This window comes from Cicer arietinum, chromosome 4 (assembly GCF_000331145.2).
Source record: "Cicer arietinum cultivar CDC Frontier isolate Library 1 chromosome 4, Cicar.CDCFrontier_v2.0, whole genome shotgun sequence".
Classification (NCBI taxonomy): domain Eukaryota; kingdom Viridiplantae; phylum Streptophyta; class Magnoliopsida; order Fabales; family Fabaceae; genus Cicer; species Cicer arietinum.
The window spans coordinates 48,207,485-48,220,422 of record NC_021163.2 but is presented as its reverse complement, the minus strand read 5'-3'; the positions used below and the strand labels follow the sequence as shown (position 1 = coordinate 48,220,422).

The 12,938-nt window shown below is 29.7% G+C and overlaps 1 protein-coding gene across 2 annotated transcripts in view; it reads left to right on the top strand.

Moving 5' to 3' along the window:
* Window positions 1-7,604, top strand: part of LOC101488522 (actin-related protein 2/3 complex subunit 2B) — a 16,424-nt gene extending 8,820 nt beyond the window's left edge. Inside the window, exons 2-10 of one of the 2 annotated variants that reach the window (XM_004497766.4) lie at window positions 2,915-2,981; window positions 3,679-3,883; window positions 4,564-4,730; window positions 5,527-5,604; window positions 5,683-5,815; window positions 6,325-6,416; window positions 6,498-6,554; window positions 6,883-6,943; window positions 7,125-7,604. In XM_004497766.4, coding sequence (XP_004497823.1) covers window positions 2,915-2,981; window positions 3,679-3,883; window positions 4,564-4,730; window positions 5,527-5,604; window positions 5,683-5,815; window positions 6,325-6,416; window positions 6,498-6,554; window positions 6,883-6,943; window positions 7,125-7,309 — 1,045 coding nt within the window. In that variant the 3' untranslated portion in view covers window positions 7,310-7,604. The remainder of the gene's footprint in view (window positions 1-2,914; window positions 2,982-3,678; window positions 3,884-4,563; window positions 4,731-5,526; window positions 5,605-5,682; window positions 5,816-6,324; window positions 6,417-6,497; window positions 6,555-6,882; window positions 6,944-7,124) is intronic. The other variant, XM_073367514.1, reaches the window with a different exon arrangement.
* The last annotated feature ends 5,334 nt before the right edge of the window (window positions 7,605-12,938 follow it).

Below are 12,938 nucleotides of genomic sequence, written 5' to 3'. Positions count from 1 at the left end.
AAAAGTAGGGAAAAAAAAAATATTCCAAGGTTGAACTCGCACACTAACATATCAAATGTCACTACAAGTACCCTATGAGTTATAGTTACTTGGACATCGAAAATTTACTATATATATACCATTTTTTGGTTATAGTTTCCTTTCATAACTTATTAACTTAGTCATACTAATGATTTAATTTATATATACTATTGGTATAAAAACTTTTGATATTGTCAATCAATTATAATTATCTTTGATTTTAATTATAAGTACTTTCAAAAATCACACATGATTGATTGTGATTTGTTGTCAGTGTAAAACTTTATAAATCTTATTATATAAAAATTAAACTCATACAAATAAACAATAACTAATGCTAAATTATTATTAATATTACCACTTTCAGTTCAACTGTCTAATGAACTTCAATAAATGATGAATCCTTTGAAAAAATGAGTTAAAATTGTGACTAGAATAATCATTAATAAAACTTTGTTTACCATCCGAATAAACTTTAGATTATTGAATCTCATTTCCCATGAGAATGAGAATGGGCTAAAGATAGAAATATTTTTATTAAACATTCGGCTAAATAGCATCTGCAGTTCCTTTACTTAATTTCAATTAATGTTTTAGTCATTTGTCTTTTTTTTTTCTTTTATGTTTTAAAATATCAACAATGTTATTCTTTTTTTTTTTTACAAAAATTCAAAAAAATGATAAAATTTTTCAAACAAAACCCATAAAATCAATTATCATCTTCAATATAATGCAAATTTCATCAAATTCATAACTTAAATCTTTAAATAAACTTATATTTGTATTCTTTATTTGATGAATTTGATGTTGTTGGAGATGAAAATATGAGTTTATTTGAATATTTGAGTTGTGCATTTGATAAAATATGCATTATATTGAAGATGATAATTAATTTTATGGGTTTTGTTTGAAAATTTTAAATTTCTGTACAAAAAAAGGAAAACATTGTTAATATTTTCAAACATAAAAGATCAAACTTTCACTTACAATTAAAATAAAAGATCAAATCGAAAAGATAAAAAGATAAAGGACTAAAACGTTAACTAAAATTAAGTTAAAAAAACATTTAAAAATAAATGAGAAGAAAACTCTTTGAGTGAATAAGTGAGAAGAAAACTCTTTGAGTGAATAAATGAGACATGCATGCACACATAATTCATTTTATAAGTTTTAATCATAGTGTTTAATAAACACTATTTTCTTCAACCTAACACCTCAAAAATTACTAAATAAATTCTACTAATAATTTTATATCATTATATTTCAACTACATTAATTTATTTTAATATAATTTATTAAATGAAGTCAACAAAAAAGTGAAAAGACAAATAATACTTCCATAATCACTGTTCTTCATAAATATCCATATTAATTTATTTTAATACAATTTATTAAATAAGACAAATAAAAAAATAAAAAGACAAATTATGTTTCTATAACCACTCTTCTTCGTAACCACCCTTATTTTTTATTCTTCTATAAGCATATTTATTTAACATAATACTTTTATTAAAAAAAAAAAAAATAACTTCTTATTACAGATACTTCTACCACATTCTAGCGCAAAAGTCTTAGTCAACATGACGTATTGCCAAAACACTTGAAAGATGCATCATATCTCTTCCTTTTGACATCACTAGTGTTTGATATAATTTTGGCAGACCAAAGGTGTATTTTCCTGAAAAGCACATTTTGATGTGTGTTGAAAAACTTATTACATGGAAAGGACATAAAAAATCATCCTCTGATTTTTGTTGTTATTGATGTTACCACGTAGTTTTTTTAAGTTTATTTATTTTCAAATAATTTAATAATTGGACTTGTATAGTTTAAATAAAAATGAAGAATTTAAAATTTAAAAATTTAAATTTTGTATGTCGATATCTTTATAATTATTAATCAAATTTTACTTATATGATATGATTTTTTGAAGTTTAATTAAAGAAAAAATTAAACTCATCTTTTTTTGGAGTATTTTAAAAATATATCGCACAGACACATAGTCTATTTTACAAAATAATATGCACCACCCTTATTTATTGATAATATTACGGATACCTCAGTTCTACTTAAATGATATACAGACATCCCTTCTATTATTAAAAGTTTTGCTTAAGGTATACCTAATTGAAAGTTAACTCTTAAAAAAGTACAACAATATATTTAAAAGATGACATCTCGCAATATGTCCTCTTTTATATACACACCAGCCAATAATTAAAATAAATGCCTTAACATATGGTTATAGAATCTAATTATTTGCAAACTGAATCGTAATAAATTGATGAGAGATTAATCTAACCATACTTTAGGGTAGCTGAAATTACCTCTCAATTATATCAATAAACTAACTTAAGTTATTCATCTAATCAAAGATGAATCTAGAAATTCAACTGGTGGGCGCTAGATCATATATTATAAATGTTTATACAAAAAATAATGGCATAATTATCTCTAAGCAAAAAATTGGAAACTAAAAACTATACAAATTTATATCTATTAATGAAGACAAGTCTAACATTCATAAATTATATTTATCAATGTATCTTTATATTTTAAAATTGTTGCATAATTTTTTTTGTCATTTTTAATATTGCCAAATACTTACACAACTGTGAAGTTTTGGATTCGAATTCGAAACAAAACGTTTAACCTAACATTATCGACATTTGTCATTTGAGTTAAGACTTTAGGAGAGTAATACTTATATCTTATTGCCTCCCAATTAAGGATTTTTCTTTTCAATTTGACAATTTAAAGTATAAGTGGAATCCTTCGTTAAGCATTTGAAACACAAACTTCAACAGCCATGCTCAAACTAGAACAAGATAGTTTCTTTGTTGTAATGCTGATTTAGGAAATGTTGTTGAAGTGTTTGTCCATGATTTTGCAGTGCAGAGAAGTCCATTGAAATTGATCATCACTTATACGAATTTGGATCAGTGGAATATCATATTCAGGTGAAACTCTCTACTTCCTAATACTTGAACAATGTGATCACTAACTTTTCGCTGCTTATAATTATTAACCTCAGTCTTAGATTAATGGTGAAATGCATATAATATTTAGCATTTCCAATGTCAGATTTTACTAAGTTTTTATAGTTCGAAATCCGTTTTGGTTAATATCATCATTAAAGAGAGACTAGTTGTTCTAAGAATAAATTGTTCTAAGAATAGTTGGTATATAAGAAGTGATTGGGTTCTTATATATTAATGTTAACCACCATTTTCATTTTAATTTTTCAAAGTATAAGACATGCACTATCATTTTAGTTTTTGATTCTGCAAAAAACTCAAATTAATCAATGAATCATTAAAAATAGTTTTTAAAAAATACAACTTACTATTATAAAAGTTCATGAACGATACAATTTACTGTCAAAATAGTTCATGATTGTTATAAGATCAAAGCCTAAACTAACTGATAATTTGATAATTCGATGACTAATTTGAGTTTTTTGTTGAGTCAGATATTAAAATGACAGTGTCATACATTTATTTTAGGTTTTAACTATGCCAGTCAATATTCGAACTTAAGTATTCTCAATTGATTTGTCCTTAATTGAAAGTCATTAACCACTTTAATTCAACCACCTAGTTAAATCAGTTTGAAGAAACATTTCAGTAAAATTTGATTATTTCTTTTATTTTACAGTCTAAAGTCTCTAATCCGCTAGTGGCCTACTTGTCAATATCAATCCCTCCTCTTTGCCATGGAGTCCTATCAAATAACCTTTCTCCACACACCATCGAAAAGGTAAAGGGAATTTGTCCTAATCTTGTGGAGATTACAGAACCTACCAAAGAAGGATATCAGCTTACTCTAAAGCTTAACCTCAATCAGATTCCTAGAACCAAAGGTTTGTTTCCCTTAATTAACTTGCAAGTATGGTTGCAAACCTTCCATCCAACTCAATTATAGATGTAATAATTAGTTATTAAATAACAAGATCAATCACACAATTATGTCACTGCATAGTAAACACATACATTAGTGTTTCTGAGATTTTATTTTGTAAACTAGCAAAGTGATGTTTAGTTTTCTAGTTTTCTTTCAAACGATAATTGGTTTTGTTTGAATATGCTTGTATCATAAGCACTTGTCATATAAGTATTTATACATAAGCTATTTCTAATAGGATATAAAATCAAATAAAATTGTTTTCATATAAACTATAAGCTATTTTCATAAGTTATCCCAAAGAACTTGCGAAAATAAGCTAAAAAAAACTGACATATCATATGTTGCTTTCATAGGCTCTTCCAAACAATATCATAAGTGTTTATGCACTAGAAAAACTCAAATAAGCCAATATAAACATGCTCTAACTAGTGATTCGAAAATTATGTTACTTAGTACTTATGTTTTCATGAACTGTGCACAAATGTTAATTTTGCTACACCATACATTTGTGTTCAAACAATGAACCTTAAAAGCTTAGTGAATTAAAAAAATTCTATATAGCTTGCCAATGTATGGTTTTTACATAAGCTAACTTGAAATTTTAACCTGTTTGATGATGCACAATTCTTGTTCCAGACTATATCAAGGTCATTGAAGATATTTCCACAGTTCAATCAGTAATTTTGAGTTCACAGCTGAAAGAAATATTGTGGAATGTGAATTCTGATGATGCAGCTCAAGGGATGTACAAACCTATCAAACTAGTTTATAATCCAAGAGAACCCTTCTTTGTCATCAAGCAGGTAATCAAATCTTCTAACTTGTCATTAAGAATTCCATAGAAGAAAAGCAAGAATGCTAAGTATAACACGGCCTTCAGACTTTGAAGGAGTTTGAGAAAGGGGTCCAGGGTTCAAAATCTGATCCTGACTACTAACATAACATACTAACAACATATGTCTATCCAAAAGAAAGTATAACATGAAATGATATGATACAAACAACCTAAGGGATATATATTTCAAGGATACTGTGTATTTAGAAAATTCAGGACCTTCATCAAATTATGATATTGATATGATATCTTGTTAATCACAGTTCTAATATTTACTATGCATGAACTCATTCTATGGAAACCACGATTACTAAAACCTTGCGAGGTAAGTAAAACTAGTCGAGAAGTTGTGAAGAAATCTAGCATATCATTATTAATCAAATATTTCAATTTGGAGCAACTTATTGCATGTTTGGATTGACAATGAATTTGACAGAATCACAGTATGCTGCCATGATTTTAGCAAAAGTTACACTTTGAAACTTCAACAAAATCAGTGTCATTATGATTTTACCAAACACACCACCTATCCAAACATAAACTTATTGATTCTCAATAAATCACAGTTCAAATAGTTAACAACTATTTATGAAACCTCTATTCCTTCCATATTTTGTATTCTTCTAACAAGTCTTTCCGAATTCAGTTACATTCCATACAAAAATGATACATTTAATAGTAACTAAAGACAACTCACTACTGCTCTTTGATCAGTAAAAGTAGTTCATATTCTAAATTGATCATATAATTCATGTTGCATACAGCCACAAAGAATCATAGCAGTATTCCCAATTCGTTTCCGAGAGAAGTCAGACGTCATTATCGCAACAACTTTCTTTCAGGTTTGCTGCTAAGAAAGCACAACTAATAAGTAATTTATTATTTTATTTTCAACTCATTTTGTTTACTACCTATGACAGGAGCTCATGGATGTTGGAAATTCAGATAAATGGACAAAGGCACCACCTTGCACCTGGTCAGCCATTCCTCCACCAGAGTTGAGAGGAGAAGCTTTTGAGGATTTGAGTACCAATGGAGGGTTTGTCTCTTTTGGTATAATATTGTCCTCCATTAATAAATCCAACTATACTTCCCTATACAAGCCATAAATTGATTACACTATCATAGTTTTGAATTCATTCAAATAGAATGAGATCCAGAAGAAAAAAAATGTTGAGTAATATGGACTTTGTTCAGAGTCTCACATTGGATGAGATATGGTCTGAAAAATTGTTAATAATTGGGAGGCACCCCTAACCTTGCAAGCAAGTTTTGTAAAGGTTGAGTTAGGTCAAACCCAAATTTTAATATGGTATTAGATATTATCGAAGATCTATTGCGCTACCCACAATCAGACCACTCAAGTCGAGCTTCAGACGCCAAGTCCTAGACATGAGGGACAATACTAAGAGTTCCACATTAGATGAGATATGATCTGAAAAATTGTTTATAGGTGGCCCTTCATCTTATAAGCCAGCTGTGAAAGGGTTGAATTAGGTCAAACCCAAAATTTAAGAGATTTCAATACATATCTGACTAACATTTGTTTCGGTTTTTAATAGATATCTCTTCTCGGCATGTTGAAGGCAATAGGTTAGACAAAACTGTCTGGAATCTATTAAATTTTAATGCCTATGTTAGATACCATGTAAAGGTAACAACAATAATAATATTGTTTCGCTTCCAATTGAAAATCAAATTAATTCTGACATCTTTGACTGACATTGTACAACAGAGTACCAAAGGTTTCATTCAAAGAAGGATGAGGAAACGTTTGGAAGATTTGGCTGAGGTACAGAAGCACCTGAATTGCAACCATAACTTTATTGTTTGAACAAATATTTTTAAAATTTAATTTGTATAGTGAGACCTAAATGGGATCCATTTAAGCTCAAATATTGATGTCAAAATAGCAGCACTGTAACACCGTTGCGTAGCGGAATTTCATCAAAACTACTATTTTTTGCAATCTATAATTGACAACAGAATGCTCAAAGTGCCTACTAAAAGGCGTTTCATATGACAGAAATAATAATGTTTGTGTAACAGAAAGAAAGACGTTCACTATAAATAGTTAAACCTTGTTTGAAAAAATGGTAATCCTTTTGTCTTACATGCAGGTTCTTCACCAAACAAACTCAGAAGAAAATGAGCAAACCAAAGAAGTGAAACAACATGAAGGTCAGTTTTCTGCTAACCACATTTCAATACTTGATAATAAAATATTACAAATTAAGAAAAAAACTTATACTACTAACTTGTATTCATAGATATGGATGAATGTAATATATAAAGTAAGAAAATGAGAAATTTTTTAGACAGTGTGCATATTTTTCATTTACAATTTCTATTCAACATGCAGGATGTAGGTATACCAATAAACTAGTCAGATCATCAAAACACACCATGAAACAAAGATGGTGCACCTTGGGAAGAAAAATAAAGAGGATTCATTTCCGACTTAAAATTCCTGGATTTGCACGATTTCGTCAACGTTGGTTGAGGTTCCCAAAATTTTCTTCAAAAAAATATACAAAATTGGAGTAGATATTTTTGCAGTCATGATTGATTGATTTCTTATGGTATATACCTGGAAGATCTTCAGTGCACTATTTGCTCAAGTGTATTATATATTGTGTATAATTATAAAATTTTATCTGACTTTAAACTACTAGATTGTAAACAAAAGAGAGGATATTAATTTTTAAAGACAATACATAGTTTAAGATTAACATTAATGTCGGGATATCATTATGAAGTTTTATGCTGAAATATTCCACAAAAGATTAGAGGAATCCCCTCAAGAGGTTAATAATTATACTATGTTTGTTTGGTTTGATTATTCAGAATGTGTATGTCTGAAGAGTGAAATGCTATAACAAGTCTATTACCTCACTTTTTCATAATGTCAGTTATATGAATTTAATGGTGTTAGTGTCACTATCGTATTTGTCTCAGTGCTTCATATAGATATGAGAAACACCATTGATATTTTCACCTCAGAATATTCAGTAACTCACCAATGATCTACAAGTAATACTATTATTTCCACCTTAGAATTGCTAATGTCATGAACCAATTCTTCCAAAAGTTTAAGCTTCTACGTGAAAGCACATAAATGATTTTTTCAATGTTACATTTCTATAATGCTCCTTCATGCACAAGCCCTTTAGGCATATGAAACAAGGACATAGTATTGGTAAATCTCAGTCATAACCTAAGGTTAAAGCTCTACTTGGCTACCTCCCTAAGAAGATATAAAACAACCATCTTTCATTATGAAGGTATACACAATCTCTCTATCTACACCTCTTCATAATATTTTTTACTGACTAAAGCATCGGAATGGGACAAGAGAGCTTCTTTTCTAACTCTTCCTTGCAGATACCTGAGAGAATAGTTTTAAATTGCGGTCGGCAACCACGATTGTAGATGCAATATAACAGTTTTAGAGGTGTCTACACCATCACAATTGCAGTCGCAATTTAAAACTATGCCACAGAGTTCTTGGACCTGAAAAAAGAAAGAAGAGGCTCGACCGATTCCAAAGATCCAAGACCCAACCACATTGGATACAACAAAAAGTATAAAGATTCAATATTAAAGACGTAACACAAGATCACATTATCATCGAGAATTCTCCAAATCCTATAACTTTCATTGATTGTAAACATATATATTGTTCAAACTAGCTTGACATGAAACATTGCTAAAAAATCAATTAAACAACAAACTAATCAAAAAATCCATAATCACTGCCTACCTCGAAGTTTCAAAACACAAATGATTCACATTGCAAACTTTCCTTCTTTGTTTCCAATCACATTTCACCCCATCTGCAGCTCAGAAAGATCACATATCCTCATATCAGTAGATTCAATTTCAGCCAGCAAAGGTCCCTTCGCCTCGCTGCCTCTCAAATTGCGGCTACTCGCCAACACACCAAACAATCCAACACCCAAGAATAACACCACAACAGCATGCAAAGTGAACAATAACTGCATCATAACAACACCCCTCAAATTATCCTCATCAAGATCACACGTAACATCCACATTCTCGATCTCAGGACTCAAAATTGAAATCTTCTGACACCCTTTCAATCCAAAAACATTAGTATACAAAGAAACCCCAATTTGCAACAACCAAGTTCCTTTAAAAACCAATCCACAACACAACAAAAACTCAGCAAAAAAAGCATTAGGCTTAGCAGACAAATAAAAACATGAAACAGCACACACAAGACTCAATCCACCTAATAATCCATAAACAACATCAGCAACACCTGAAATTCCTTTATCCATCACCGAATACTCCAACAAAAAAACAACCCCACCAAAAACAAAAACAAAACTTTCACTAACGAAAATTGAGTACGAGGTAAAATATTCAAAACCAATTATCAATATGATCATGACCCAGAAAGCTAAAACAACGAATGATTGTTGGAAAAATGAGAATCTATAAGTGGGGTGTTTAGAAAATGAGAGAAAGAGGAAAAACTCAGAGAATGAAACAATGGGTAAGGATATGAGAAGAAAATAAAGATCGAGATTTTTCCATTTTGGGTCAGAGAAATACCAGAGCTTGGATCGAAAGTGTGATGGGTTATGGAGGTAGAGAGAGGATGAAAAGAGTAAGCGACGAATACCAATGGGAAAGAATAGGATAAAACCTGTGAAATTTGTCGCTAAAGATGCCATTTGTTTTGTTTTGTTAAGGTTGTTGTTGTTTTATTTCATTTCATGTCTCTCTTTTGATTCCTTTGAAGGTTTTGGTAATGAATGTAAGTGGAATTCAAAATTACGGCGTTGGCGAAATTAATTGTTTTTGTTTAGTTTCTAAGATGATCTTCTGTGTGTGACTATTTCCACTCCTAAATCTACAGTACCAATGTGAAGTTTTATTGTTCCGGTGTTTACGTCCCCTTCCTCAAACATATGGTTCTTTATGGAAAAAAAGTTTGTTACCATTTTTTTGATAAAATGAAAATTTTGAAAAAATAATCTAAAAATTATTTAAAACGAAAAGCTATTTTATTAGCTTCTAAAAAAATAATTTTTATAATTAATTTAAAAAAATATTCTTACTATGACATACTAACACAGTATGTTTTTTATTGTTTTAAATTTATTTAAAAGACAACATGTAAATTATAAAATACTAAAATCACTTAATTTAGAAAGTTGAGTCATGTATCACATTAGATTATTGAATAAAGTTTTAAAATATTTTTTTTGCAAAATAAAATTTATTTTTAATGTCATCATCACTTTTTAGTTTTTATAAAAGTCTTATTTTTAATTATGTAAATATACAATTTTTAATTAGTAATGATATTTACATTATCTTCTAAGAAAATTGCCAAAAAAAAAAAACTAATACCATTTTGGACGGGGGAGACTGAATGAAAGAAAGCGCGTAAGTATGAAATTAAGATTGTGACATACGCGTATGACCTCAAAAATTATGAGGATGTGAAGAGCACATGTTCGTCGCTCTCATGTTGCCACCTAATTATGGTTGCTACTTGCTAAACAGTCTAACAAAACACGATGTTCACATTAACGTTATACAAAACTAGACGCTGGAGTTCAACTTCTTTTTCTATTCAACTACAAGAAAGTCTATTGTACCTTCGTAATCGATTTACACCATTAAATTTTACTTTTTTAATATGAGAAGAGTTTAATTTTCGTGCATCATTAATGTAAATTTTTGTACATATATAATAAATCATGACTAATTTTGTAGATAATTTATAAATAATTATTAAAAAAAATTAAATATTATTAATAATTTAATGATACTGAATTATTAATCCTATAAATTTTTTTTTACACTTATATGAATTAAATTCTTTCTTTTTAATGCTTAAAGAAAAAGACATACACTACAAAGAAGGACGTGTTTCTCTAAATAAATGTGCATATAGTGAAATGCAATATTTGTCCATAAATAAATTAAAGGTGTTCAATTTTAACAACCAATATAGTGGGCCAAAACTAGGTGCTGCATCGTATTGGTTAGCCAACGATTGCATTGTAGTCACATATGCACCGTTCAATTAAAATTTTATGGTTTATATTTAAATGTTAAATATAATTAAAATTCAATTTTAAAATTTGAATTATTTAATCTTGATAGGATATTTAAATATATACTATAATCAATTTCATCAAATCCAAATCTTTGTATTACAATAATTGTCTCCGTTACATTAATAATTTTAATAATAAATATATTTAAATTGACATATCAACCTCATCTAATATATATTCGATGGATGAATTTAGAAATACATATATAATTGAAGTTGGAATTTGTGGTAATTAACTACTTACTCATTTGTTGGTTTGTTGCTCTAAGTGGCAGCCTTTAATTATTACACATGATTTAGTCTTTAATTTTACGTCATCTCGTGAACCTTTTATTGCATATAAACTCACTCAGTTGAACTTTTGATCTCATCATGGACTCATGGTGAACTTTAAGACAAAATTTAAGAAAATAGAATTTGAGTGACTAAAAATTGATGTTTTTTTAATTAAAAATTACAAAAAATATATTAAAGATAAACTAAATACTAAAACTACTATATCCATTTCTCATTCTATCCTTCATTATTTTTTTCTATTACAAGTTGCCATCCATTAATTACTCTTTGAGTATGTTCTCAATATTAATATTAGTATTGTTAGTATTATTGTAAATGTGAGAATTCAAATCTTGATATTCTTATAACTTCATTTTTTAACTATTCTATCATAGTCATCAAGTCAATTTTATGATGGAATAATCACTTGTGACATCATTTTAATATTAGTTCTCCGTTCCCTATATGATATTCTAATACAACTACATCCCTTATCTTTTGCTTTCTAATTATATATTTTTTTTTAAAGTAAGCCGCTTGTGACTGCTAATATGTTTAAGGTGTGCACCACAATATCTCATTTCCCTAAGGGCACTAATACAATATTTTCCTAGTTAAAAAATTTATATGTAATAAGCTTTAAGCCCCTCTTTTATGACTATAGGACTGTGTTACATATTTAATTTTTCTTTCGAACTGTTGGAACACAATTAAGAGTGGAGGGTGAATCAATTGTGAAAATTGATAATTGAAAATTGTGGTGTTTTAGAAGATGATGGAAAAAAGAGAGAGATTATGGAAGAAAGTATTTTTTGTTTTTTATTAGTATATCAAAATGGCATTTTGTTTTTAAAACTATACACACAAAAGTATTTATATGGGGTACAATGTGGAACCAAATTAATTTGACCCAAAACAACAACATTTGAATTATATTTAACTTCCAATACACCACCTTAATTCAAATGCTCCACATTCTTCATGCCTAGCTTCATCACAAGTTTGTTGAAAACCTCATTTGTAACGCCTTTCGTCAACAAATCTGCAACTTGTTCTTCGCTTTTGCAATACCCCAAACGTAACTGTCCGGAACTCACTAGTTCCCTCAAATAATGAAATCTCATCTCAATATGTTTGCTCCTCCCATGTGCTATGGGATTCTTAGCAAGGTTGATGGTTGAAACATTGTCCATCAACAGCAAAACAGCTCCTCTCGTGTTGCTGTCCAGCTCACGCAGCAGGTTCACTAGCCACACCGCTTGGCATGCACATAACGAAGCTGCGATATACTCCGCCACGCAAGAAGAGAGAGCAACCACCGGCTCCTTTTTAGAACACCAAGAGATTGGTGCCCCTCTGAACATAAAAACATAACCGGCCGTTGATTTCCGATCATCCTTATCTCCGCACAAATTGGAGTCGGTGTATCCGAGTAATTCGCAACTTTTGCCCATGTCATTTGCAGGAAATAAAGTTCCACAACCAAGAGTACCTTTCACACCAATACCCTTTTTACCTTTCGGTAAATCCACCAACATCCATGTATTGTTCCTTTCAATTGATTCCAGCTCTTCCTTCATAGCACACATCCTCTTTGGGTCGCTTAATGCCTCCTCCGTATTCACCGGTTCGGATTCGGCCATTAGAGCGAAATGAATAAGATCACCCTCATTGTTGATCTCGCTATCTTGGAACAATTCACAATCACGGAGTCTTTGAGGCAATCCTCTTCGCCTTGTTGGTCGTCTACTTGATTCACCTATTTAGGTTCTGAAAGGTTGCTGTAGAGCACCTTCAGCA